The sequence below is a fragment of the Phyllobates terribilis genome, unplaced genomic scaffold, assembly GCF_046119375.1.
Source record: "Phyllobates terribilis strain yellow unplaced genomic scaffold, ASM4611937v1 Scaffold_2__4_contigs__length_985480577, whole genome shotgun sequence".
NCBI classification, from domain to species: Eukaryota; Metazoa; Chordata; class Amphibia; order Anura; family Dendrobatidae; genus Phyllobates; species Phyllobates terribilis.
The window spans coordinates 14,208,985-14,232,484 of NW_027362762.1; the positions used below are offsets into that span (position 1 = coordinate 14,208,985).

Sequence of the window (23,500 nt, forward strand, 5' to 3'; positions counted from 1 at the left end):
TTACCCACTGAGCCCCTAGTCCATAACAAGGCACCTCACGTGCTCGGCTCCATGGACCCTGCGTCTCTTCTCCCTCTAGTCGGCTTGACTCCTCCGGTCCACTGCACTCGGCTCTTGCTCCCAGTCCTGGAGCCAGGAGCCTGGACCCTCTCACACTGCTCTGCTGGGCAGGACCCAGCTCCCCTTTCCCACGCAAACGTCCTCGTCTCTTCCTCTCTCTAGCCACTCCACCAGTTCCCCAGTCACCTGACCGCCCAGCTCTCACTCTGGACACGCCCCCAGCTTCCCAGTCACCTGACTCCTGTCCTCGCAGTCTCTCTTCCCCCTGCAACCAGAGGCACGGCCCTGGTTGTTCCGGATTCCTTGCTCTGAAAGTACTTACACCCCGGTCTTCCCCCTTACACTGACACACAGATAATAGGCGATTGGTCCATTCAGGCACGCCAGTAGGCAAAAATATAGTTGTTAGAACCTTGCTGTTAGGTTTTTTTTCCTTTGCTGGTCACATGACCTTGTTGGCCTATTTAATCCTGCTCCGCCCTTCTGGCTTTGCTGGACTTCATTGTATATCTACTTTCTAGCTAGCCTGTGCTCTGTATCTAACTCTGTTAGTTTGCTTGGTCTACGGACCTCTATGTTCTATCTATTTTGTTTGTTCGTCTGTCTGCTACTATTTCTGTTAGGAGGTGTCCCATATTCCTCCCAGTCCTTAGTACTTGTAGGGATTCCCTCCCCACATCTATAGGTCTCCGTACAGACTAGATTAGGACTTTAGCAGGTCTGATCGCAGGATCAGGTTCCCTGTTACATCGTAGGGATTCAGCTGAGTCCTATAGTAGGGACAGATCTCCTCTCTTTCCTTAGCTTTGGTAGCAGAACATAACAGTAAGTCCAGCCAGCAAATTCTCTAAGGAAAGATTTTTCTGTTCCATCATGGTGTCGGTTCAGGATTTGGCTCATCGCCTGCAGGGACTCTCTCTGGAGGTGGCCGAGCTCCGTCAGCACGTGAGTAACTGTCCTGGAGCACATTTCTTGGAGCCTAAGGTATGTTTGCCGGATTTATTTTTTGGTGAACACCGAGAATTTTTTTTCATTTAAAAATGCTTGCTTATTGTATTTTCGTTTGAGACCTAAGTCCTCTGGGGATGAATCCCAGCGCGTAGGGTTCATAATGTCACTTTTGCGCAAAGAGCCTCAGGAGTGGGCCTTTTCTTTGCAACCTAGTGATACATGCTTCAGATCAGTGGATAGTTTTTTTTCTGCTTTGGGACTATTATATGATGATCCTGACAGTGTTGCATCAGCTGAGACTGAGTTGAGACGTTTAAAACAAGGATCAGGTAATGTGGAAAAATATTGTACACATTTTCGTCGTTGGTCCACTCAAACAGGGTGGAACGATTCTGCTCTGAAAAGTCTATTTCTTGCTGGGCTCAGTGAAAGGGTTAAAGACCTGCTAATTGCTTATCCTACACCTGAGGATTTGCAACAGGCTATGCAATTAGCTATACGGGTGGATAGAAGACTGCGTGCTAGGGTTAATGAGAGCAAATCCTCTGCTATGTCAGTTTCTGGTTATGATAATGTGTGTACTAACAGTGGTGAACCAATGGAGATTGGATCGGTGGCACCTCGCTCTCAAGAAAAAGACCGTCGTTTTTCGGAAGGCTTGTGTTTCTATTGCGGAAAATCTGGTCATTTGATTAAAGGCTGTGAGCTTCGTATGAAGAAAGAAAAAAAAATGGTCAGTCATGCCCGTATTGCCTGTTTAAATTCCAAGGGTATATTTTTAGCTGCTTCCACGATTGCTCAGGAAAAATTAATGGAATTTCGGGTGTTTGTTGATTGCGGGTCTACACTGAATGTAATTGATGGGGGATTCGTGGAAAAACTCAATTTAAAACCTGAACCTTTATCATCCCCCATTGCTGTGGTTTCTGTGGATGGCTCCCCTTTGAAGAATATTACTCTCAAGGTCAGTGAATTTCCTCTCACTATTAATGGTGTTCACCATGAGAAATTGGATTTGGTAGTGTTGAATAACTTGCCTTCTCCAGTAATATTGGGTTTGCCCTGGTTAAAATTTCACAATCCTGTACTGGATTGGTCTACCAGTGAAATTAAATCCTGGAGCCATAAATGTTATGACAAGTGTTGTAACGGGCGTATTGCAGCTTTGGATAGGGGAGAATTGCCTGTTCCTATTCAGGATTTTTGGAGAGTTTTTTCTGAGAAAGAATCGCAGGTTTTGCCTCCCCATAGAGACTATGATTGTTCTATTGAATTTGTCCCTGGAGCGACTCTTCCTAAAAGTCGTTTATTTAATCTTACTATTCCTGAGAGGAAGGCTTTGGAGGAATACATACAGACAAGCTTGGCCGCCGGTCACATTAGGCCCTCTAAGTCTCCTGTGGCAGTTGGATTTTTTTTTTGTAAAAAAAAAGGACGGCGGTTTACGTCCTTGTCTGGATTTTCGTGAGATTAACAAAATTACGGTACGCAATCCTTACCCACTGCCATTGATTCCTGATCTGTTTAACCAGTTATTGGGGGCCAAGTGGTTCTCTAAAATTGACCTTAAGGGGGCATACAATCTGTTGCGCATGAAGGAGGGTGATGAATGGAAGACTGCTTTTAACACTCCTGTGGGTCATTTTGAGAATCTGGTTATGCCTTTTGGTCTTACTAATGCTCCTGCATTTTTTCAGAATCTGATTAATGACATCCTTAGACCTTTGATCGGTAAAAATGTGGTTGTGTATTTGGATGACATTTTGATTTATTCGCCAGATCTGGAGTCTCATTGGCAGAGCGTGCGTGAGGTATTACAATTGTTAATGGACAATTCGCTTTTTGCTAAGCTGGAGAAATGTGAGTTCGCTGTACAGAGAATTAGTTTTTTGGGCTACATTATCTCCAGCAAAGGTTTTGAGATGGATCCGGTTAAGGTTCAGGCTGTGCAGGAATGGCCTAGGCCTATTGGTTTGAAATCGATACAGAGGTTTTTGGGTTTCGCCAATTACTATAGAAAATTCATAAAAAATTTTTCTAGTATTGTCAAACCTCTGACTGATCTCACCAGGAAAGGTGCTGATGCGGTTCAGTGGTCTTCTGAGGCCATTGAAGCTTTTGTGTATCTCAAGGAGAGGTTCACCTCTGCTCCCATCCTTATGCAGCCTGATGTTACTAGGCCGTTTTTGGTTGAGGTTGATGCTTCCTCTGTGGGGGTTGGCGCAGTATTGTCTCAGGATAACGGGGATGGATTACATCCCTGTGCCTTTTTTTCAAAAAAATTTTCGGAGACTGAATTGAATTACGATATTGGTAATCGGGAATTATTGGCTATTAAACTCGCATTTGAACACTGGCGCCACTTCTTGGAAGGTGCGGAATTTCCCGTTCAGGTTCTTACGGATCATAAAAATCTGATATATCTTGATGCTGCCAAGCGCCTGAATGCCCGTCAGGCTAGGTGGGCACTGTTTTTCTCGCGGTTTAATTTCTCCATTACTTACATCCCTGGTACTAAGAATGTTAAGGCGGATGCCTTGTCTCGCAGTTTTTCTCCCATAGTCGGTGCTGAGAAAGAGGAAAACATTTTACAAGAAGGTGTTGTGATAGCTGCTTTAGACTCCGTTTTGGAAGATGAGATTCTTAAAGCTCAGGAGAATGCCCCATCTAACACTCCTCATGGGAGGTTGTTTGTGCCTGGGACCTTTAGGAGAGATTTGTTTGTTGAGTGTCACGAATCTCGGTTGGCAGGTCATCCCGGAATCTCTGAGACCAAGAGACTGGTGGGTCGCAGTTTTTGGTGGCCTGGATGGCAGAAGGAAGTCATTAAGTGGGTGCGCCAATGTACTGTATGTGCTAGATCTAAGTCCTCACATACTCCTGCTGCGGGGTTGCTTTGTCCTTTGGAGGTCCCCAGTGCTCCTTGGACACATTTGGCTATGGACTTTATAACTGACCTTCCCCCCTCTGAGGGTTTTACTGTCATCTGGGTGGTCGTGGACCGTTTTAGCAAGATGTGTCACTTGGTTCCCTTCGTCAAACTGCCCTGCGCTAAAACTCTCGCTAAGGCCTTTGTCAAGGAAATTGTCAGACTTCATGGCGTTCCTACTGACATTGTTTCTGATAGGGGTCCTCAGTTCGTGGCTCGTTTTTGGCGTGCCTTTTGTGACAGGTTGGGAATTCATTTGTCGTTTTCGTCCGGATATCATCCTGAATCTAATGGCCAGACAGAAAGGAAAAACCAGGATGTTGAGCAGTTCTTGCGTTGTTTTGTGGCACACAATCAAGAGGGGTGGTCTGAGTTTCTGCCACTTGCCGAATTTGCTCTGAACAATCATACATCTTCTTCTGCTGGTTGTTCGCCTTTTTTTTGTTGTTCTGGGAGACATCCGTCGTTTGGGTCGTTCTCCAAGTTGGGATCTGCCGTGCCTGAGGAGAAGAATTTTTCCGGTGATTTGGAAAGAGTTTGGACGGATGTGCGTGGTAATCTTCAGGAGGCCAACAGAAAATCTAAAGACTACTTTGATAGGAAACGACAGGAGGTTTTGTTCGCTGTTGGTGACATGGTTTGGTTGTCCTCTAGGAATCTGCGGTTGAGGATTCCTTCTAAGAAATTGGGTCCCAAGTTTGTAGGGCCCTTTAAGGTGCTTCAGGTTGTCAACCAATCTGCTGTTAGGTTGGAGGTTCCTACCTCCTGGAGAATTAATCCGGTCTTTCATGTCTCTCTGTTAAAAAAAGCTGTTGTGTCGGATGGTGACGCCTCTGCCTCTGTTCCTCCGGTGGTGGAGGACGGGGAATATGAAATTTCTCGCATCCTTGACTCTAGACGGTATAGAGGTAGTTTGCAGTATCTTGTGGCCTGGAAAGGTTTCGGACCCGAGGATAACTCTTGGGTGAGGTCAGATGATGTTTCCGCGTCCAGACTTATCAGAGCGTTTCACAGGAGATTTCCTGATAAGCCTGGTCCTAGGGGATCCGGAGGATCCTCTTAGAAGGGGGGGTACTGTTAGAACCTTGCTGTTAGGTTTTTTTTCCTTTGCTGGTCACATGACCTTGTTGGCCTATTTAATCCTGCTCCGCCCTTCTGGCTTTGCTGGACTTCATTGTATATCTACTTTCTAGCTAGCCTGTGCTCTGTATCTAACTCTGTTAGTTTGCTTGGTCTACGGACCTCTATGTTCTATCTATTTTGTTTGTTCGTCTGTCTGCTACTATTTCTGTTAGGAGGTGTCCCATATTCCTCCCAGTCCTTAGTACTTGTAGGGATTCCCTCCCCACATCTATAGGTCTTCGTACAGACTAGATTAGGACTTTAGCAGGTCTGATCGCAGGATCAGGTTCCCTGTTACATCGTAGGGATTCAGCTGAGTCCTATAGTAGGGACAGATCTCCTCTCTTTCCTTAGCTTTGGTAGCAGAACATAACAATAGTGAGTATAGTTGGCACGTATTGCAGGGCGCCATGCTGTACAGCAAAAGGGTCTCGACCCCTGGCTGAGCATTTGTGGACTTCTTTGAATGTTTCTCCTCTTTCTGGTCACATTTATCCACATATTTAAGTAAATTATTTTTGGTGGTTGAGCTGGTGTTAGAGTCGTCGTCGTTCGTGACTTGGCTGTATCCTGGGAAGCCCACCTCTGTATACGGCTTACACATGGACTCGGTGTTTGGGGGCTCTGAGTCACAGGAAAAGGTTTATTCTCCAGCTGAATTCTTGTTGTTATCCACAATTACAATAGGTAAAAAAGACTATTCTGATCCAGAGATGCAAAGATATGGACTTCTTAACATGGCTGACATACACAAGATGAAGAAGAAGGGAGAGGATACTGACATCAGAGCTAGGGAGCAGACAGGGAGAGAGGGGGACAATACAATGCTGCATGCTTCCCAAGTTGAGGGACATGACTGGGCAAGTACAGACGACTGTTCTCCATCTTATAAAATAGCTCCGATTTTGCTAATCACATTCTGATCAGAGTAAGATCCAATTTTCTTGGAGGTTGAAAGAAAAAATAAAAAGTTTCTCCACCTTCTCCATGCAGTGAGTCAGTGAAAATCAGACCATACTCAAATGTCATCTAAGTGTGGTTCGAGTTTTTTCACAGACCCGTAGACAACATGAATGGGTGTGCCATCGTATTCACGGAAGCAAGCCGTGCCTGCTGTGTATTGCAAAATCAGACATGTGCGCGGCCCCATAGAATAACATGGGTACGAGTGCGCTCTGTCAAGAGCACGGATAGCACTCATCCGAATAAAACAGTCGCCTGCACGAGCCCCGAGATATAGAGAGAGATTTGAATCGTTCTTCAGCTCAATCTCAAGCCATGACGACTTGTTGGATGAACGCTCTGTAGGAAGATGGATCTTGTGAAAGCCTAGGTCCACCAGGGTCTTTTATACTTGCGTCCGTTTACTTCTCCTCCATTGTTAGGCTAAGTGCTGCAGATTTTTCCTGAGCGTTTTTCCTGCCAGGGACAAGCGGATGTGAAGCGTTCTTCACTTGCATTTCCGCATGCGGGTTGTCAAACGCGTTTCCAAGCGATTTTAGCATCACTTGGAAAGTGCTTGTCAACTTGGTCACACTATATAAATCCATAGTGCTAGGGGGCACTGTTTGCATCTTTGTTTCAGCCGTTAATGAAGGAGCAGTGGGTGCTGCAGGCACTGGGGTGGCCCCACCCTGGTAACGCTGGATAGCAGTATCTGTTGGTTCCAGGGGCTGCAGACCCTTAATAGCCATGTCCTTCAGGGCTTCAAAGGTGGCATTTGGATGATCTAAGGCCCACCACCGTACAGTTCTGCTCTCCTCCTGGGACCTCAACCCCCGGATGAACTGTTCTGTCAGCATTTTGTCCTCACCATGTATGCTGGCTGGACTAACCTGTTTCAGGGCCCGCAAGACTTCCTGTAAGCGCCAGGCGTAGTCCCAGATACTGTCCTCAGGCTTCTGGGTACAGTGATAGAACCTCATCCGGAGATCTGTCTCAGTGCGGTTTTCAAACACAGTTTGCAATCTCTTAAAGATAATGGATATTGATTCCTGGTCTGCGGCTGACCAGGTTTCAACTTCCCGCTCTGCGGCACCAGTCAATTGTCCCAGCACAACAGCGGCTCTCTGCTTACCAGTCATTGAGTACATATCCAGTACACTGCATATTTTCCTTTTGAATCCAGACAGGGTGTCTGGTTTGCCGTCATACTGGGGAAGCCATTTTGCTTCAGGGATATACGGCAGGGCCATGGGTATTAATGAAGTCACGACCCCTGCTGGTGGGGCGGCCGGTCCGGCCTGAGCAGCGCCGGGCGCAAGTTGAGCATCAGGAGCGTTAACCGGTGCTCTGGCGTTTTGCTGGTCGTCGGCCATGGTTGCGCCTCCCTAGTAAACTGTAGCCTACCTCCTGTTTCTTTTTCGCGTAGGCCGAAGCTCCGCAGACGATGGTCTCCTTCCAGGACCTGACGCTTTCTGGTCCGGCGTCGAGGCGAGAGGCGGGGCTTGAGCTTCACGCGCTTCTAGCAGTCACGCCTCTCCGATTCCCGCGGTTACACCCCTCTTCTTCCCGTGTGGCGACGCGGTAATGGCGGCGATGTTCACCACAGTAAAAACACAGTTCAATTACGGCACACAGTACCCGGTGGCAATGGGCACGAAATCCTGTTTGTGACGCCAGGAAGAGAGCTGTGTCACCCAGGGGGAATATAGGGGACTCGGTACCCGGGCCTTTTACCTTGTTCAGGAGGTCACGGCAGTCGGCTCCCGGGCCCGTACTCTGGGTCTCTCTTTAAAAAGGGGTTTTAGTGTACAGTTTGTCTCGTGACGCCACCTGTGGTTTCCGGTAATGGTTACTGGCGCAGCTGCAGACCTCCGGAGGTGATGGGATGGCAGCTCGGGTGTTTCTGCTCCCCATAGGCGTAGTGGGCCCCCGGGGCAGTGTAGGTGCAGATGGTGGTGATGCTGGGGCTTGTAGTGCAGGATAGATGGCGCAGCAGGAGTAACTGACAGAGACAGGGGATTCACTTCAGTACCTTTACTGGTGCGGATATCAGGTACAGTCCAGGGTACTCGGTAGAAAGGGTGCACTTCAGGACTTCTCCTCAGTGAGCAGGTATAAGGCCTCCTGGTCCGTGTCTCCCTCTCTCTAAGCTCCTGGCCAGCCTGCAACTGGGCCTAGCTTCTGTGTCGTGCTGTTCCTTCACCTGTCGCTTGGTAGTAGGACCTTTTTCTGGCAACCACTATCCCTGGACGCCGGGTCCTTCGTGGTTCCTAGTCCTGTCAAGGGTTTAGCTTCAGGTCTGCCAGGGGCTTGTAGTCCTCCTGGTATGCCGGTGATCCCTATTGGGTATAAAGGACCCTGTAGGCATGGACCCGGTGTCCGGTTCGTGTCTTGGGGTGAGCCTATGATGCTCCTCTGCCCCCTCAACTCCTCTCTCCTCTCCTCTTTGCCTTCAGCCACACTCGGGGCCCTCAATACAGCAGCAGCAGGCGTGCTGCGTCTTCACTGCTCTCAGTGGCAGCACACTCTCTGACTGACTGAGACTGAACTGCCTGGCTCCACCCTCCATATATATATATATCCCTAACAGGGCTCCCTCTGGTGGTATGAGATGGAAGGGTGGAGGTGTTTGTTTGTAATGAGGGCCTCTTGTGGAGAAGTCCATCCATGCACCCTTTTGGGTCCTGTGGTACCTGTGAACAGCAGGGTGCCACAAAGGGACATTGCCCGGACCTCCCAGGACAGCAGTCAGCTCCTCCAAACCAGGACAAGGACTGACCCCTGCTGGATCTGCGACGGTTGGGAGCCATGACGGGCCGGTTTTAAGGGACTTTATTTTGCTTCTATTATGGCAATTCTGAGGAAAAGAAAATGTAACCAGAAGAATAAATTAAACTCACATCCAAACAAAGTGTCTTCTTCTGTCGCAGCCAATGTTGGTCCCAAGGTCTCCAGTACTGGGAGTCAGGGATCATCTGACCGGATCTCCAAATCCCCGCACCGCTCTGGGGCTCAGGTGGAGGAGATCACACCTGAGCCCTGATGTCACAGGGGCCCCGCGGGCCCCGGCCACCTGTGAAAACACCAATCTGATAAATGGCAGAAGAAGGATGGAGAGAAGTTACAGATTCTACGCACAAGTCCAGGAGCTTCTGATGATTCCTCTCCACCACAGATGATGTCACCGCACGTTCCTGCAGATAATGAGGAGAGTAGTGATAAGATGATGGGATCCCGGGTTTGATCTTTGATTCCCTCTTCATCTTCAGAGACGGCTGTGAGCAAGTAACCAAGAGCAGAAGGTGTCTCCAGCTCCAAGATGGACGCGACTGAGGTGGTGACGTCAGGAGGAACGCAAAGCGAAAGGTGAGAAGAGCACAGCACCCCCAGTGAGGTCACAAGAGCTGACAATCTATGAGGAGAGGAGGACACTGAACTGCAGCTCTGGAGGTGACTGGAGGAATAGATATGATGTAACAGCAGAATAGTGACCGCAGCTCTGGAGATGACTGGAGGAATAGACATGATGTAAGAGCAGAATAGTGACTGCAGCTCTGGAGGTGACTGGAGGATAAGACATGATGTAACAGCAGAATAGTGAGTGCAGCTCTGGAGGTGACTGGAGGATAAGACACGATGTAACAGCAGAATAGTGACTGCAGCTCTGGAGGTGACTAGAGGATAAGACACGATGTAACAGCAGAATAGTGAGTGCAGCTCTGGAGGTGACTGGAGGATAAGACGATGTAACAGCAGAATAGTGACTGCAGCTCTGGAGGTGACTGGAGGATAAGACACGATGTAACAGCAGAATAGTGACTGCAGCTCTGGAGGTGACTGGAGGATAAGACATGTAACAGCAGAATAGTGACTGCAGCTCTGGAGATGACTGGAGGAATAGACAATGTTGTAACAGCAGAATAGTGACTGCAACTCTGGAGGTGACTGGAGGATAAGACACGATGTAACAGGAGAATAGAGAGTGCAGCTCTGGAGGTGACTGGAGGATAAGACACGATGTAACAACAAAATGGTGTCTGCAGCTCTGGAGGTGACTGGAGGATAAGACATGATGTAACAGCAGAATAGCAACTGCAGCTCTGGAGGTGACTGGAGAATATGACATGATGTAACAGCAGAATAGAGAATGCAGCTCTGGAGGTGACTGGAGGATAAGACACGATGTAACAGCAGAATAGTGACTGCAGCTCTGGAGGTGACTGAAGGATAAGACACAATGTAACAGCAGAATAGTGACTGTAGCTCTGGAGGTGACTGGAGGATAAGACGATGTAACAGCAGAATGGTGTCTGCAGCTCTGGAGGTGACTGGAGGATAAGATACTATGTAACAGCAGAATAGTGAGTGCAGCTCTGGAGGTGACTGGAGGATAAGACACAATGTAACAGCAGGATAGTGACTGCAGCTCTGGTGGTGATTGGAGGATAAGATACTATGTAACAGCAGAACAGTGAGTGCAGCTCTGGAGGTGACTGGAGGATATAACGATGTAACAGCAGAATGGTGTCTGCAGCTCTGGAGGTGACTGGAGGATAAGACGTGATGTAACAGCAGAATAGTGAGTGCAGCTCTGGGGGTGACTGGAGGATAAGACAAAATGTAACAGCAGAATAGTGACTGCAGCTCTGTAGGTGACTGGAGGATAATACATGATGTAACAGCAGAATAGTGACTGCAGCTCTGGAGGTGACTGGAGGATAAGACACAATGTAACAGCAGGATAGAGAGTGCAGCTCCAGAGGTGACTGGAGGATAAGATGTTATGTAACAGCAGAATATTAACTGCAGCTCTGGAGGTGACTGGAGGATAAGACACAATGTAACAGCAGGATAGTGAGTGCAGCTCTGGAAGTGACTGGAGGATAAGATGTTATGTGACAACAGAATATTAACTGCAGCTCTGGAGGTGACTGGAGGATAAGACACAATATAACAGCAGAATAGTGACTGCAGCTCTGAAGGTGACTGGAGGATAAGACACAATGTAACAGCAGGATAGTGAGTGCAGCTCTGGAGGTGACTGGAGGATAAGACACAATATAACAGCAGAATATTAACTGCAGCTCTGGAGGTGACTGGAGGATAAGACACGATGTAACAGCAGAATAGTGACTGCAGCTCTGGAGGTGACTGAAGGATAAGACACGATGTAACAGCAGAATAGTGACTGCAGCTCTGAAGGTGACTGAAGGATAAGGCACGATGTACGGTAACAGCAGAATAGTGACTGCAGCTCTAGAGGTGACTGGAGGATAAGACACAATGTAACAGCAGGATAGTGACTGCAGCTCTGGAGGTGACTGGAGGATAAGATGTTATGTAACAGTAGAATAGTGACTGCAGCTCTGGAGGTGACTGGAGGATAAGACACAATGTAACAGCAGGATAGTGACTGCAGCTCTGGAGGTGACTGGAGGATAAGACATGATGTAACAGCAGGATAGTGACTGCAGCTCTGGAGGTGACTGAAAGAAAAGGCATAATCTTGTTGCAGCATTGTGATTACAGCTCTGGTTGAGACTGTATGAAGTAACTGAAGAGCAGCAGGATATAAGGAGTTGTAAGGTTGATGTACAGTATAAGTTCAGGTTCCTTTTGTGGATCTTATCTCCTTATTTTGCTTTTAGTTACAGTTTTACCGAGATTAGTTGGAAACCATCCAACACGAGCAAGTTCCACCCGAACGTCTTCCTTCTCTCGGGGATCCCTGGTCTGGAGGATTTCCACCTGCTGTTCTCCATACTGTTCTTCATCATGTATGTTCTGTCTCTGATGGGGAACTCTGTCCTATTCCTTGTGATCTCCATCACCGAAAGCCTTCATCAGCCCATGTACCTCTTCCTCTTGATGCTCTCAGTAGGGGACATCCTCTTGAGCGCCTCTACTGTCCCGAAAACCCTCAGCATTTTCTGGTTTGGATTCCATGAGATCTCTTTCAATGGCTGCCTGGTACAAATCTTCTTCATTCACTTTACCTGTATGACTGAGTCGGCGGTTCTTCTTGCCATGGCGTACGACCGTTACATCGCTATCTGCTATCCTTTAATTTATGTGACCAGACTGACAGCGTCGTTTATCAAGGGGGTGATGGTAACCTCAGTGGGGCGAAGCGTGGTCATTATTATTCCGGTGATTCTGCTGCTCATACGCCTTCCTTACCAGAATAGTAATGTGATAGAGCACACGTACTGTGAACACATGGCCATGGCCCGATTGGCCACCGCTGACATCACAGTCAATATAATCTATGGTATGGTCATCATCGTCTGTACATCCGTCATAGATTTACTGCTGATCGGCTTGTCCTACGTGGCCATCATTCGAGCTGTGGTGGGATTGTCCTCCTCAACGGCTCGACGTAAGACGTTCAGCACTTGTGTGTCCCACATCTGTGTTATTATCCTTCTCTACGTGCCAGCCTTCTTCTCTTTCATTGCTCACCGGATTCCGCACAACCACATCCCCCCATATCTCCATATACTGGTGGCCAACCTCTATGTTCTGGTGCCGCCGATGATGAACCCCATCATTTATGGAGTAAGGACTAAGGAGATCCGGCAGAGGGTCATTCTGCTGTTTTGTGGTAACATGTGACACTATAAATTAGTGTAAATATAAGTCCATGATGGAAGCAAATCAACCATGGCCACTAAGGAAAGGTCATCAGCTCATAAAGGTTCATGCACCCTATGGGTCTGGGGTGGACATAGACAGTTCATGGCTTCTGTGCCAGAGAAATACATGGATCTCTGTCTAGTCCACAGTTAATAGAAGTATGGAGATATTTTTTCAGACCTGCTGGACAATATAAAACATCACTTAGCCTCATAATATAGTGGTGGCTTCTTGTATATAGGACACCATTGCAAGATCCATAAATGGCATAACTGTCCATGTCATGAGTCAGGAATGTAGGTTGAGTAGGGCAGATGAAGCATGGGCCATGATGTCTACTTGGTAAACTGGTTGTCTTCTACTTTGCCAAGGAATTTTGATACAGGTCTTGGGCAATGATCTACAAGGTACAGAAAATCCGGGCTCCAACTCTACAACATGATCTATCAGAGAGGTCGGTGGAGAAGCCTAGACCCTGCTGGTCTGATGACTATGGTGACTTGAACCAGTACAGTCATGGTACATACTGTTTTTCGTCATTGGTTCCCTTTCCTTCTGTCTGTTCCCCTTGTCTACAACTGAAGAAGGCTGAGAATGTAAAAATGTTTGGTAATTGACCCCATTATTACTATTATTATTAGTTTATTATAAAGGCTCAAAACAAGACATAATACAAAGCAGAGAGAGTAGAACATTGGTTGTGTGTAGTATCGATGTGAGTGCAATATGTGTGGTGTCACCAGCGATGATCCTTGATGGGGTCGGCTCCTTGTGGTTTCTTTTGACAACACCGGTATTCTGGTTTTCTGCTTATGTGAGGTCCATCTGATAACAATTCAGCTTGTTTCAGCTTGGGGCAATTCATGGAGCATGCCGACAACATTTTCCCATAGAAGATAATAGATGATGGTCACACCTTCTCACCTTCCCAGCACCGCAAGCTCAGCAAAGTTCACAAAGAATGTCAGGAAAACACATGCAATGAGACCATAAGTGATGGTTGTAGACTAATCCTCCCTTTCCCTGCACAATGACCTCTGCACATGTATTATGATCTGCATTTATATGAAAAAAAGAGTTGGCGAGCAAGAAGACGACCTTGGTTGAGAGGATGACAGAGACCGCAAGGATTCATCACCTCTTGGTGCAGGCAATGGGAATAAGTCAGGATGTTCTTCGTCTACTGCAAAGTCATCTTGATGATGAGGGTGATGGTGTAGTGGTGCAGCGCAACAGTTAACAAACGTAACAACTTTCTATGTTTACAATACTGTTATCCTAACTATACACAATCTCAGCACTAAGGCGAGTCTCTAGCTAAGGTTCATCCACACCTGCCTACAACCAATGTCTTATTTTGAGAACCTGTGTTTGGCACCAATCTCTTCCTGCAATTTGCAATCATGCATCCACCTGTATCCCTATGGTGGGGCCTGAGCTTAGGACTTACCGGCCATTAACTGTTCTCTGAAGAAGCTGTCTTATCATCTGATTGGGCACTTAGCTGGGAGACTGAGGAGAGGGTCCTGACCTCATCACAGGAGCGCAATTTTCAGTCTTTCAGACTAGCAAAGGGCCCTTCACATCACTCAGATGCCTTGGGGGGAATCGAACTCTGCATCCAACCATGGTCGTCCCCCCAAGGTGATTCTTTCTCTCTGGCCAGAGTCACAGGCAAGGCTTCACCTTCGAAAAATATATACAGTACAGACCAAAAGTTTGGACACACCTTCTCATTTAAAGATTTTTCTGTATTTTCATGACTATGAAAATTGTACATTCACACTGAAGGCATCAAAACTATGTATTAACACATGTGGAATTATATACTTAACAAAAAAGTGTGAAACAATTGAAAATATGTCTTATATTCTAGGTTCTTCAAAGTAGCCACCTTTTGCTTTGATGACTGCTTTGCACACTCTTGGCATTCTCTTGATGAGCTTCAAGAGGTAGTCACCGGAAATGGTCTTCCAACAATCTTGAAGGAGTTCCCGGAGATGCTTAGCACTTGTTGGCCCTTTTGCCTTCACTCTGCGGTCCAGCTCACCCCAAACCATCTCGATTGGGTTCAGGTCTGGTGACTGTGGAGGCCAGGTCATCTGGCGTAGCCCCCCATCACTCTCCTTCGTGGTCAAATAGCCCTTACACAGTCTGGAGGTGTGTTTGGGGTCATTGTCCTGTTGAAAAATAAATGATGGTCCAACTAAACTCAAACCAGATGGAATAGCATGCTTCTGCAAGATGCTGTGGTAGCCATGCTGGTTCAGTATGCCTTAAATTTTGAATAAATCCCCAACAGTGTCACCAGCAAAGCACCCCCACACCATCACACCTCCTCCTCCTTGCTTCACGGTGGGAACCAGGCATGTAGAGTCCATCCGTTCACCTTTTCTGCGTCGCACAAAGACACGGTGGTTGGAACCAAAGATCTCAAATTTGGACTCATCAGACCAAAGCACAGATTTCCACTGGTCTAATGTCCATTCCTTGTGTTCTTTAGACAAACAAGTCTCTTCTGCTTGTTACCTGTCCTTAGCAGTGGTTTCCTAGCAGCTATTTTACCATGAAGGCCTGCTGCACAAAGGCTCCTCTTAACAGTTGTTGAAGAGATGTGTCTGCTGCTAGAACTCTGTGTGGCATTGACCTGGTCTCTAATCTGAGTTGCTGTTAACCTGCGATTTCTGAGGCTGGTGACTTGGATAAACTAATCCTCAGAAGCAGAGGTGACTCTTGGTCTTCCTTTCCTGGGGCGGTCCTCATGTGAGCCAGTTTCTTTGTAGCGCTTGATGGTTTTTGCAACTGCACTTGGGGACACTTTCAAAGTTTTCCCAATTTTCCGCACTGACTGACCTTCATTTCTTAAAGTAATGATGGTCACTTGTTTTTCTTTACTTAGCGGCTTTTTTTGCTTTTTTCTTGCCATAATACAAATTCTAACAGTCTATTCAGTAGGACTATCAGCTGTGTATCCACCAGACTTCTGCACAACACAACTGATGGTCCCAACCCCATTTATAAGGCAAGAAATCCCACTTATTAACCCTGACAGGGCACACCTGTGAAGTGAAGACCATTTCCGGTGACTACCTCTTGAAGCTCATCAAGAGAATGCCAAGAGTGTGCAAAGCAGTCATCAAAGCAAAAGGTGGCTACTGTGAAGAACCTAGAATATAAGACATATTTTCAGTGGTTTCACACTTTTTTGTTAAGTATATAATTCCACATGTGGTAATTCATAGTTTTGATGCCTTCAGTGTGAATGTACAATTTTCATAGTCATGAAAATACAGAAAAATCTTTAAATGAGAAGGTGTGTCCAAACTTTTGGTCTGTACTGTATATAGAGTTATATATAAACCTGCGCTAGTTTAAAAGTTTGGAGAAATGGTAAGAGAGGATGTTGAGAAGGCCGAACTTTTTAATTCCTATTTTGCATCTGTTTTCTCTCAGAAAGAAAATGTATCATCAACTGATCTTCACTGTCGTTTTAAAGGAATAGAGGAATCTAAGTTATCTGTAAACAGAAAGATTGTGAGGGAATATTTAGCTAACATAAATGAGTTCAAGTCTCCAGGTCCAGATGAATTACACCCCAGAGTACTGAAGGAGATTGTAGAAGAAATTTTAGAACCACTCTACATAATCTTTGAAAATTCTTGGAGAACAGGAGAAGTCCCAGAAGACTGGAGAAGAGCAAATGTTGTTCCTATCTTCAAAAAGGGGAAGAAGGTGGACCCAGGGAACTATAGGCCGGTGAGTCTGACTTCTATACCAGGAAAGATCTTTGAACAAATTATTAAACAACATGTATGTAAGTACCTGGATAAGAATGAAGTGATTAACCAGAGTCAGCATGGGTTTGTAACTAACAAGTCATGTCAGACTAACTTAATTTCCTTCTATGACAGAATCACTGACTGGGTGGATCAGGGAAATGCTGTAGATATAGTATATCTTGACTTCAGCAAAGCATTTGACAAAGTATCTCACACCATCCTTATTGAAAAAATGACCAAGTATGCAATGGACCAGGCAACTGTTAGGTGGATTCATAACTGGCTTAGTGATCGGACTCAAAGGGTGGTTGTAAATGGCTTCACATCCAGCTGGATGAATGTCTCAAGTGGGGTACCACAGGGCTCCGTCCTGGGACCTGTATTGTTCAACATCTTTATCAATGATTTAGATGAAGGAATTGAGGGTAAGCTGATTAAATTTGCTGATGACACAAAGCTAGGAGGGATAGCTAATACTAGAGAAGAGAGAGAGAGGATTCAAAAAGACCTAAATAAACTGGAGCAGTGGGCAGCAACCAACAGAATGGTTTTTAACAGGGAAAAATGCAAAGTACTACATCTGGGCAATAAAAATGAAAAAAGCATATACAGAATGGGAGGAATAGAGCTAAGCAACAGTACATGTGAAAAAGACTTAGGTATACTAATAGATCATAGACTGAACATGAGTCAACAGTGTGATGCAGCAGCAAAAAAGGCAAATACAATTCTGGGATGTATTAACAGAAGCATACAGTCTAGATCACGTGAAGTCATTATCGGTCTTTACTCCTCTTTGGTCAGACCTCATCTGGAATACTGTGTACAGTTTTGGGCACCACATTTTAAAAAAGACATAGACAAACTGGAGCAAGTTCAGAGAAGAGCGACCAGAATGGTGACTGGTCTGCAAACCATGTCCTATGAGGAACGGTTGCAGGATTTGGGAATGTTTAGCTTGCAAAAAAGAAGACTGAGAGGAGACTTAATAGCTGTCTACAAATATGTCAAGGGCTGTCACATTGTAGAAGGATCATCTTTATTCTCATTTGCAGAAGGAAAGACTAGAAGCAATGGGATGAAACTAAATGGGAGGAGACACAGATTAGATATTAGAAAAAACTTTTTGACAGTTAGGGTGATTAATGAGTGGAACAGGCGGCCACCAGAGGTGGTGAGTTCCCCTTCAATGGACGTCTTCAAACAGAGGCTGGACAGACATCTGTCTGAGATGATTTAGTGAATCCTGCTTTGAGCAGGGGGTTGGACCAGATGACCCAGGAGGTCCCTTCCAACTCTACCATTCTATGATTCTATGATTCTATGAACGTATAAGTGCTTAATTCTACATAATAAAAGAGGAGATGTTGGCTGTGTAAAATATGAATTTATTTAGAACAATAATAATCGGATAAAAAATATTTTGATAAGAGCAAAGGATAAATAGAGTTATAGGCAAATCCTGATGCTCCTAAGTAAAGTGCGTTGTGCTTCTTAGTTTTGTAGTGGTTGGTTCCACATGGAGATAATATCCTATGGGAGGAAAGAAAGATAATAAAAGTATTCTAGTGGGTGGCCTAATTGGGGGTGAAATTATAAGAAGATATTTACCTAAAATTGGGGTTGGAGGGATATGATAGGTCAGTAGAGGATCAGCTTGAGGGACAATTCTGCTCTAAAAATCAAAGTAGATGTTTAGGATTTAGGTTCTTAATTTTCGAGAGAGGAGAGGAGCAGGGTCCCGGCCGAAAACCGCTGCTCCGTGTCGCTTCTCCGGGCGCCTGTGTTCTGTGGGCGCAAGGACCTGCGCTGTACACATGGCGAATGTTCAGGACCTGCGTGACGTCACGTGTCTGTTTCCAGTACGGGAGCCAAAGAGGGTCAGGAACTCACGCGTTTCAGAATTCTACAGATTCCTTCCTCAGACCAGGACGACCTGCAGACCTTGACCGCCAAATAGTGAGTTGCCTGACCACCACATTGGTGAAGTACGTATCCTGGACTAAGCACAGCTGCGCTTTTGTACGCACTAATGAGCTTTTCTACTTGGCATTAGTCATGAGCGAACGCGCTCGCCACTACTCGGTACTCGCCCGAGCATCTCACTACTCGACAAGATCAGCGCTCGGCAAGTATTTCCGGGTTGCTCGGGCGGGAACTCGGGTCCCCTCCCTGCATGTTTGGCGCTCTTTACAGAGCCAATGAACATGCAGGGATTGCCTGCCATGCACTGTAATGACGTAGCCATGTTGGTTGTGGCATTACAGTGATTGGCTGGCCGCACAGCGTCATCAGGTCTATATCAGACCGGGCGCCGCCATGCTCGTCACAGTCACTCCGGATCAGACAGTGTAGGGAGAGCTGCTGCTGAGCTAGGGAGAGATTCCCTTGTTTCTAGTTAGTGTAGGTATATAGACTATATTAGAGGCACATATCCATCTCAACAAACAGTTCTTCTGAGGACTAATCCATCTGCAGAGATATCAGGCAGGCGGTGTATATAGGCAGGCGGTGTATATAGGCAGGCAGGCAGTGTATATAGGCAGGCAGGCAGTGTATATAGCAGACTGCAGTGCATATAGCACAAGAGGCTCCATTCTAGTTCTGCCTTCTGCTGCTGTTAGATATTTCTATACAAAGGCCCAGGTCTCAGGGGCCAGGAATAATTTTTTTTTGGATCTTAATCCTCATTATTTGCTTAAAAAACAATCCAGAGAACACCGTTTTCTTGCGCCATTTGCTTGTTGACACTGCAGAATACAGCCAGGTCCTTTCCATATTACAGCGCTAGAAATCCAGCTATTTAAAACTGTGTTTCTCCGTCACACGGATCACATACAGTACAGGCCAAAAGTTTGGACACACCTTCTCATTTAAAGATTTTTCTGTATTTTCATGACTATGAAAATTGTACATTCACACTGAAGGCATCAAAACTATGAATTACCACATGTGGATTTATATACTTAGCAAAAAAGTGTGAAACAACTGAAAATATGTCATATTCTAGGTTCTTCAAAGTAGCCACCTTTTGCTTTGATGACTGCTTTGCACACTCTTGGCATTCTCTTGATGAGCTTCAGGAGGTAGTCACCGGAAATGGTTTTCACTTCGCAGTTGTGCCCTGCAGGGTTAATAAGTGGGATTTCTTGCCTTATAAATGGGGTTGGGACCATCAGTTGTGTTGTGCAGAAGTCTGGTGGATACACAGCTGATAGTCCTACTGAATATACTGTTAGAATTTGTATTATGGCAAGAAAAAAGCAGCTAAGTAAAGAAAAACGAGTGGCCATCATTACTTTAAGAAATGAAGGTCAGTCAGTGCGGAAAATTGGGCACACTTTGAAAGTGTCCCCAAGTGCAGTTGCAAAAACGATCAAGCGCTACAAAGAAACTGGCTCACATGAGGACCGCCCCAGGAAAGGAAGACCAAGAGTCACCTCTGCTTCTGAGGATAAGTTTATGCGAGTCACCAGCCTCAGAAATCGCAGGTTAACAGCAGCTCAGATTAGAGACCAGGTCAATGCCACACAGAGTTCTAGCAGCAGACACATCTCTACAACAACTGTTAAGAGGAGACTTTGTGCAGCAGGCCTTCATGGTAAAATAGCTGCTAGGAAACCACTGCTAAGGACAGGCAACAAGCATAAGAGACTTGTTTGGGCTAAAGAAAACAAGGAATGGACATTAGACCTGTGGAAATCTGTGCTTTGGTCTGATGAGTCCAAATTTGAGATCTTTGGTTCCAACCACCGTGTCTTTGTGCAACGCAGAAAAGGTGAACGGATGGACTCTACATGCCTGGTTCCCACCGTGAAGCATGGAGGAGGAGGTGTGATGGTGTGGGGGTGCTTTGCTGGTGACACTGTTGGGGATTTATTCAAAATTGAAGGCATACTGAACCAGCATCTTGCAGCTGCATGCTATTCCATCCGGTTTGCGTTTAGTTGGACCATCATTTATTTTTCAACAGGACAATGACCCCAAACACACCTCCAGGCTGTGTAAGGGCTATTTGACCAAGAAGGAGAGTGATGGGGGGCTACTCCAGATGACCTGGCCTCCACAGTCACCAGACCTGAACCCAATCGAGATGGTTTGGGGTGAGCTGGACCGCAGAGTGAAGGCAAAAGGGCCAACAAGTGCTAAGCATCTCTGGGAACTCCTTCAAGATTGTTGGAAGACCATTTCCGATGACTACCTCTTGAAGCTCATCAAGAGAATGCCAAGAGTGTACAAAGCAGTCATCAAAGCAAAAGGTGGCTACTGTGAAGAACCTAGAATATAAGACATATTTTCAGTTGTTTCACACTTTTTTGTTAAGTATATAATTCCACATGTGGTAATTCATAGTTTTGATGCCTTCAGTGTGAATGTACAATTTTCATAGTCATGAAAATACAGAAAAATCTTTAAATGAGAAGGTGTGTCCAAACTTTTGGTCTGCACTGTATATGTTGTCAGAAAATACTGCCATTTCTGGCCTTCATTAAAAATTTCCTTTAGTGTGTCATTGAAGCAATTCCCCGCAGTTTACTGTTCACACTACTTACCTACAGGCCAGGTATTTAAAACTGCATTTTCTCCATCACACGGATCACATATAAGTTCGCTCCAAACTCAGTCATTTGTAGTGAGCGTGGAAGATACTGTCCTCCATTTAAAATGGGCAAGGCACGTGGCAAGGGACGGGGAACTGGACGTGATGGTGATGGTGCATACAGAGGCCGACGACAAGGCCGTGGGCAAGCCGAAATTGTACCACAACAAACACCCACATCTTCTCGCCCGACCTTCCAGTCCCAATTTCTAGGGGACCGCAGCACACCAGTATTGAACGCAGAGCAGTGTCAAAAGGTTGTTGGTTGGATAGCGGATAATGCTTCCAGTCACTTAGCCACCACCACCACCACCACTCTGTCTTCCACACGGTCAAGTCTCAGTAGCTGTAAGTCTGGACCGCATATTCCTCACCCTGATCCTCCTTCCTCCCACCATGCCGAGTGCTCAGAGACAACTGATCCCACACTTGGACACTCTGAAGAGCTGTTCACTTTTCCATTTATAGATTCGGGCCTCTCGCCCGGCCCACTTGAAGCGGGGCAAGAGGAAATCGCGTGTAGCGATGCCCAAATATTTGAGCAGCCACGGCCACACGAAGGTGACGGTGGGAAAGTGTCACAAGAGGTGGACGATGATGAGACACAATTGCCAGAAAGTCAGGAGGAGGACCAGGGTGCGGAAGTGGAAGACGAGCTGGTGGACGATATAGTAACTGACCCAACCTGGCAGGAGGACTGGAAAGAGCAAGGACAGCAGCACACAGAGGGAGGGAGGCAGAGCACCCCAACAGTCAGGAAGAAGCAGTGTGGTGGCAGCAGACAGAAGGCAGGCAACCGTTCCCTGTAACACCAACACGAAGGAAGTTGCCAGTACAACTGTTAGGTCTTCCCGAGTCTGGTTGTTTTTTAAAGACTCTGCCGATAACCCCAAAAAGGCCATTTGCAGCACCTGCCAGGCCAGCATCAGCAGGGGTGGCAAAACTAGCTGCCTGACCAACACCAGCATCAGGCACATGGCAGCAAAGCACCCGACTTTGTGGGCCGAACCCAGGAACAGTGTCTGCGGGTGGCACCATTTCTTCTTCCGCTGTTGTGCATGCAAGCCAATCCCCTGTCCATGGTGCATGCGAAGATGCCTCCTGCCCTGCACCTGTCGTTGCACACTCTCAAGTAGCAGCATCAGGAAGCACGTCCATGTCCTTGTCCCAGCGCAGCGTTCAGTTGTCCATACCTCAGTCCTTGGAACGCAAGCGCAAAAATGCAGCCAACGCCCCACAGGCCACACTACTAAATTCTCACATTTCACGACTGCTTGCGCTCGAAATGTTGCCTTTTAGGCTCGTGGAAAGAGAAGCATTCCGCAACTGGATGGCAGCGTCTGTCCCTCGGTACTCGGTCCCCAGCCACCATTATTTCTCCCGATGTGCCGTCCCCACATTACACAAGCACGTGTCCCAAAACATTAGGCATGCTCTCAACAACGCAGTTACCGGTAAAGTCCACCTAACCACGGACACGTGGACAAGTGCTTGTGGGCTGGGACGGTACATCTCGGTGACGTCACACTGGGTTAACATAGTGGAAGCCGGGACCCAGTCATACCTAGGGACGGAACACGTCCTCCCGACGCCAAGGATTTCGGGCCCTAGATCATTCAGGGTTGCCCCCACAGTCTACAGCTCCTGCACCTCATCCTCCTCAGCCTCCTCCTCCTCTTCAGCCTCCATCTCCAAAATGACCCCATCAGTCACAAGCTGGAAGCACTGCAGCACTGCCTCAGCCAAGCGGCAACAGGCTGTCCTGAAGCTAATATGCTTAGCTGAAAAAACGCACAATGCTGAAGAGTTGTGGACAGCTCTGAAAGAGCAGGCAGATCTGTGGCTCACACTGCTGAACCTACAGCCAGGCATGGTCGTGTGTGACAATGGGTGGAACCTGGTGGCGGCTCTGAGGTGAGGCGAGCTCACACACGTACCATGCCTGGCCCATGTGTTTAACCTCGTGGTTCAGCGGTTTCTCAAATCCTACCCGGAGCTGCCGGATCTGCTTGTTAAAATACGCCGCCTGTGTGCCCATTTTAGAAAGTCAGCTACAGCTTCCGCCGCCCTTGCTGTGTTTCAGCAACGTTTGCAGTTTCCGGCTCACAGACTGGTGTGTGATGTCCCCACACATTGGAACTCTACACTGCAGATGTTGGGAAGGATTTGTGAGCAGAAGAGGGCTGTTGTTGAGTGCCAGCATCAACAAGGCCGTTGGTATTCAGTTCAGACTCCACACATAAGACCTCAGGAGTGGACATGGATGTCAGACATATGTACCATCCTCCAAAACTTTGAGGACTCCACCAAGATGGTGTGCGGCGATGACGCCATAATTAGCGTCACCATCCCGCTTCTCTGTCTTCTGAAACGCTCTCTGCTCACAATCAAAGAGGATGCATTGCAGGCGGAGCACGATGAGATGGAGCAAGGAACCATACAGGGAGATTACACACAGCCAAGCCTCATCTCATCCCA

The 23,500-nt window shown here is 46.8% G+C and overlaps 1 protein-coding gene across 1 annotated transcript; it reads left to right on the forward strand.

The window, feature by feature from the left end:
* The first annotated feature begins 9,326 nt into the window (after nucleotides 1–9,326).
* Nucleotides 9,327–12,622, forward strand: LOC141243346 (olfactory receptor 52E8-like). Its single transcript, XM_073668921.1, has 2 exons — nucleotides 9,327–9,373; nucleotides 11,656–12,622. The coding sequence occupies exons 1-2, from the start codon at nucleotides 9,327–9,329 to the stop codon at nucleotides 12,620–12,622; spliced, it is 1,014 nt and encodes a 337-aa protein (XP_073525022.1).
* The last annotated feature ends 10,878 nt before the right edge of the window (nucleotides 12,623–23,500 follow it).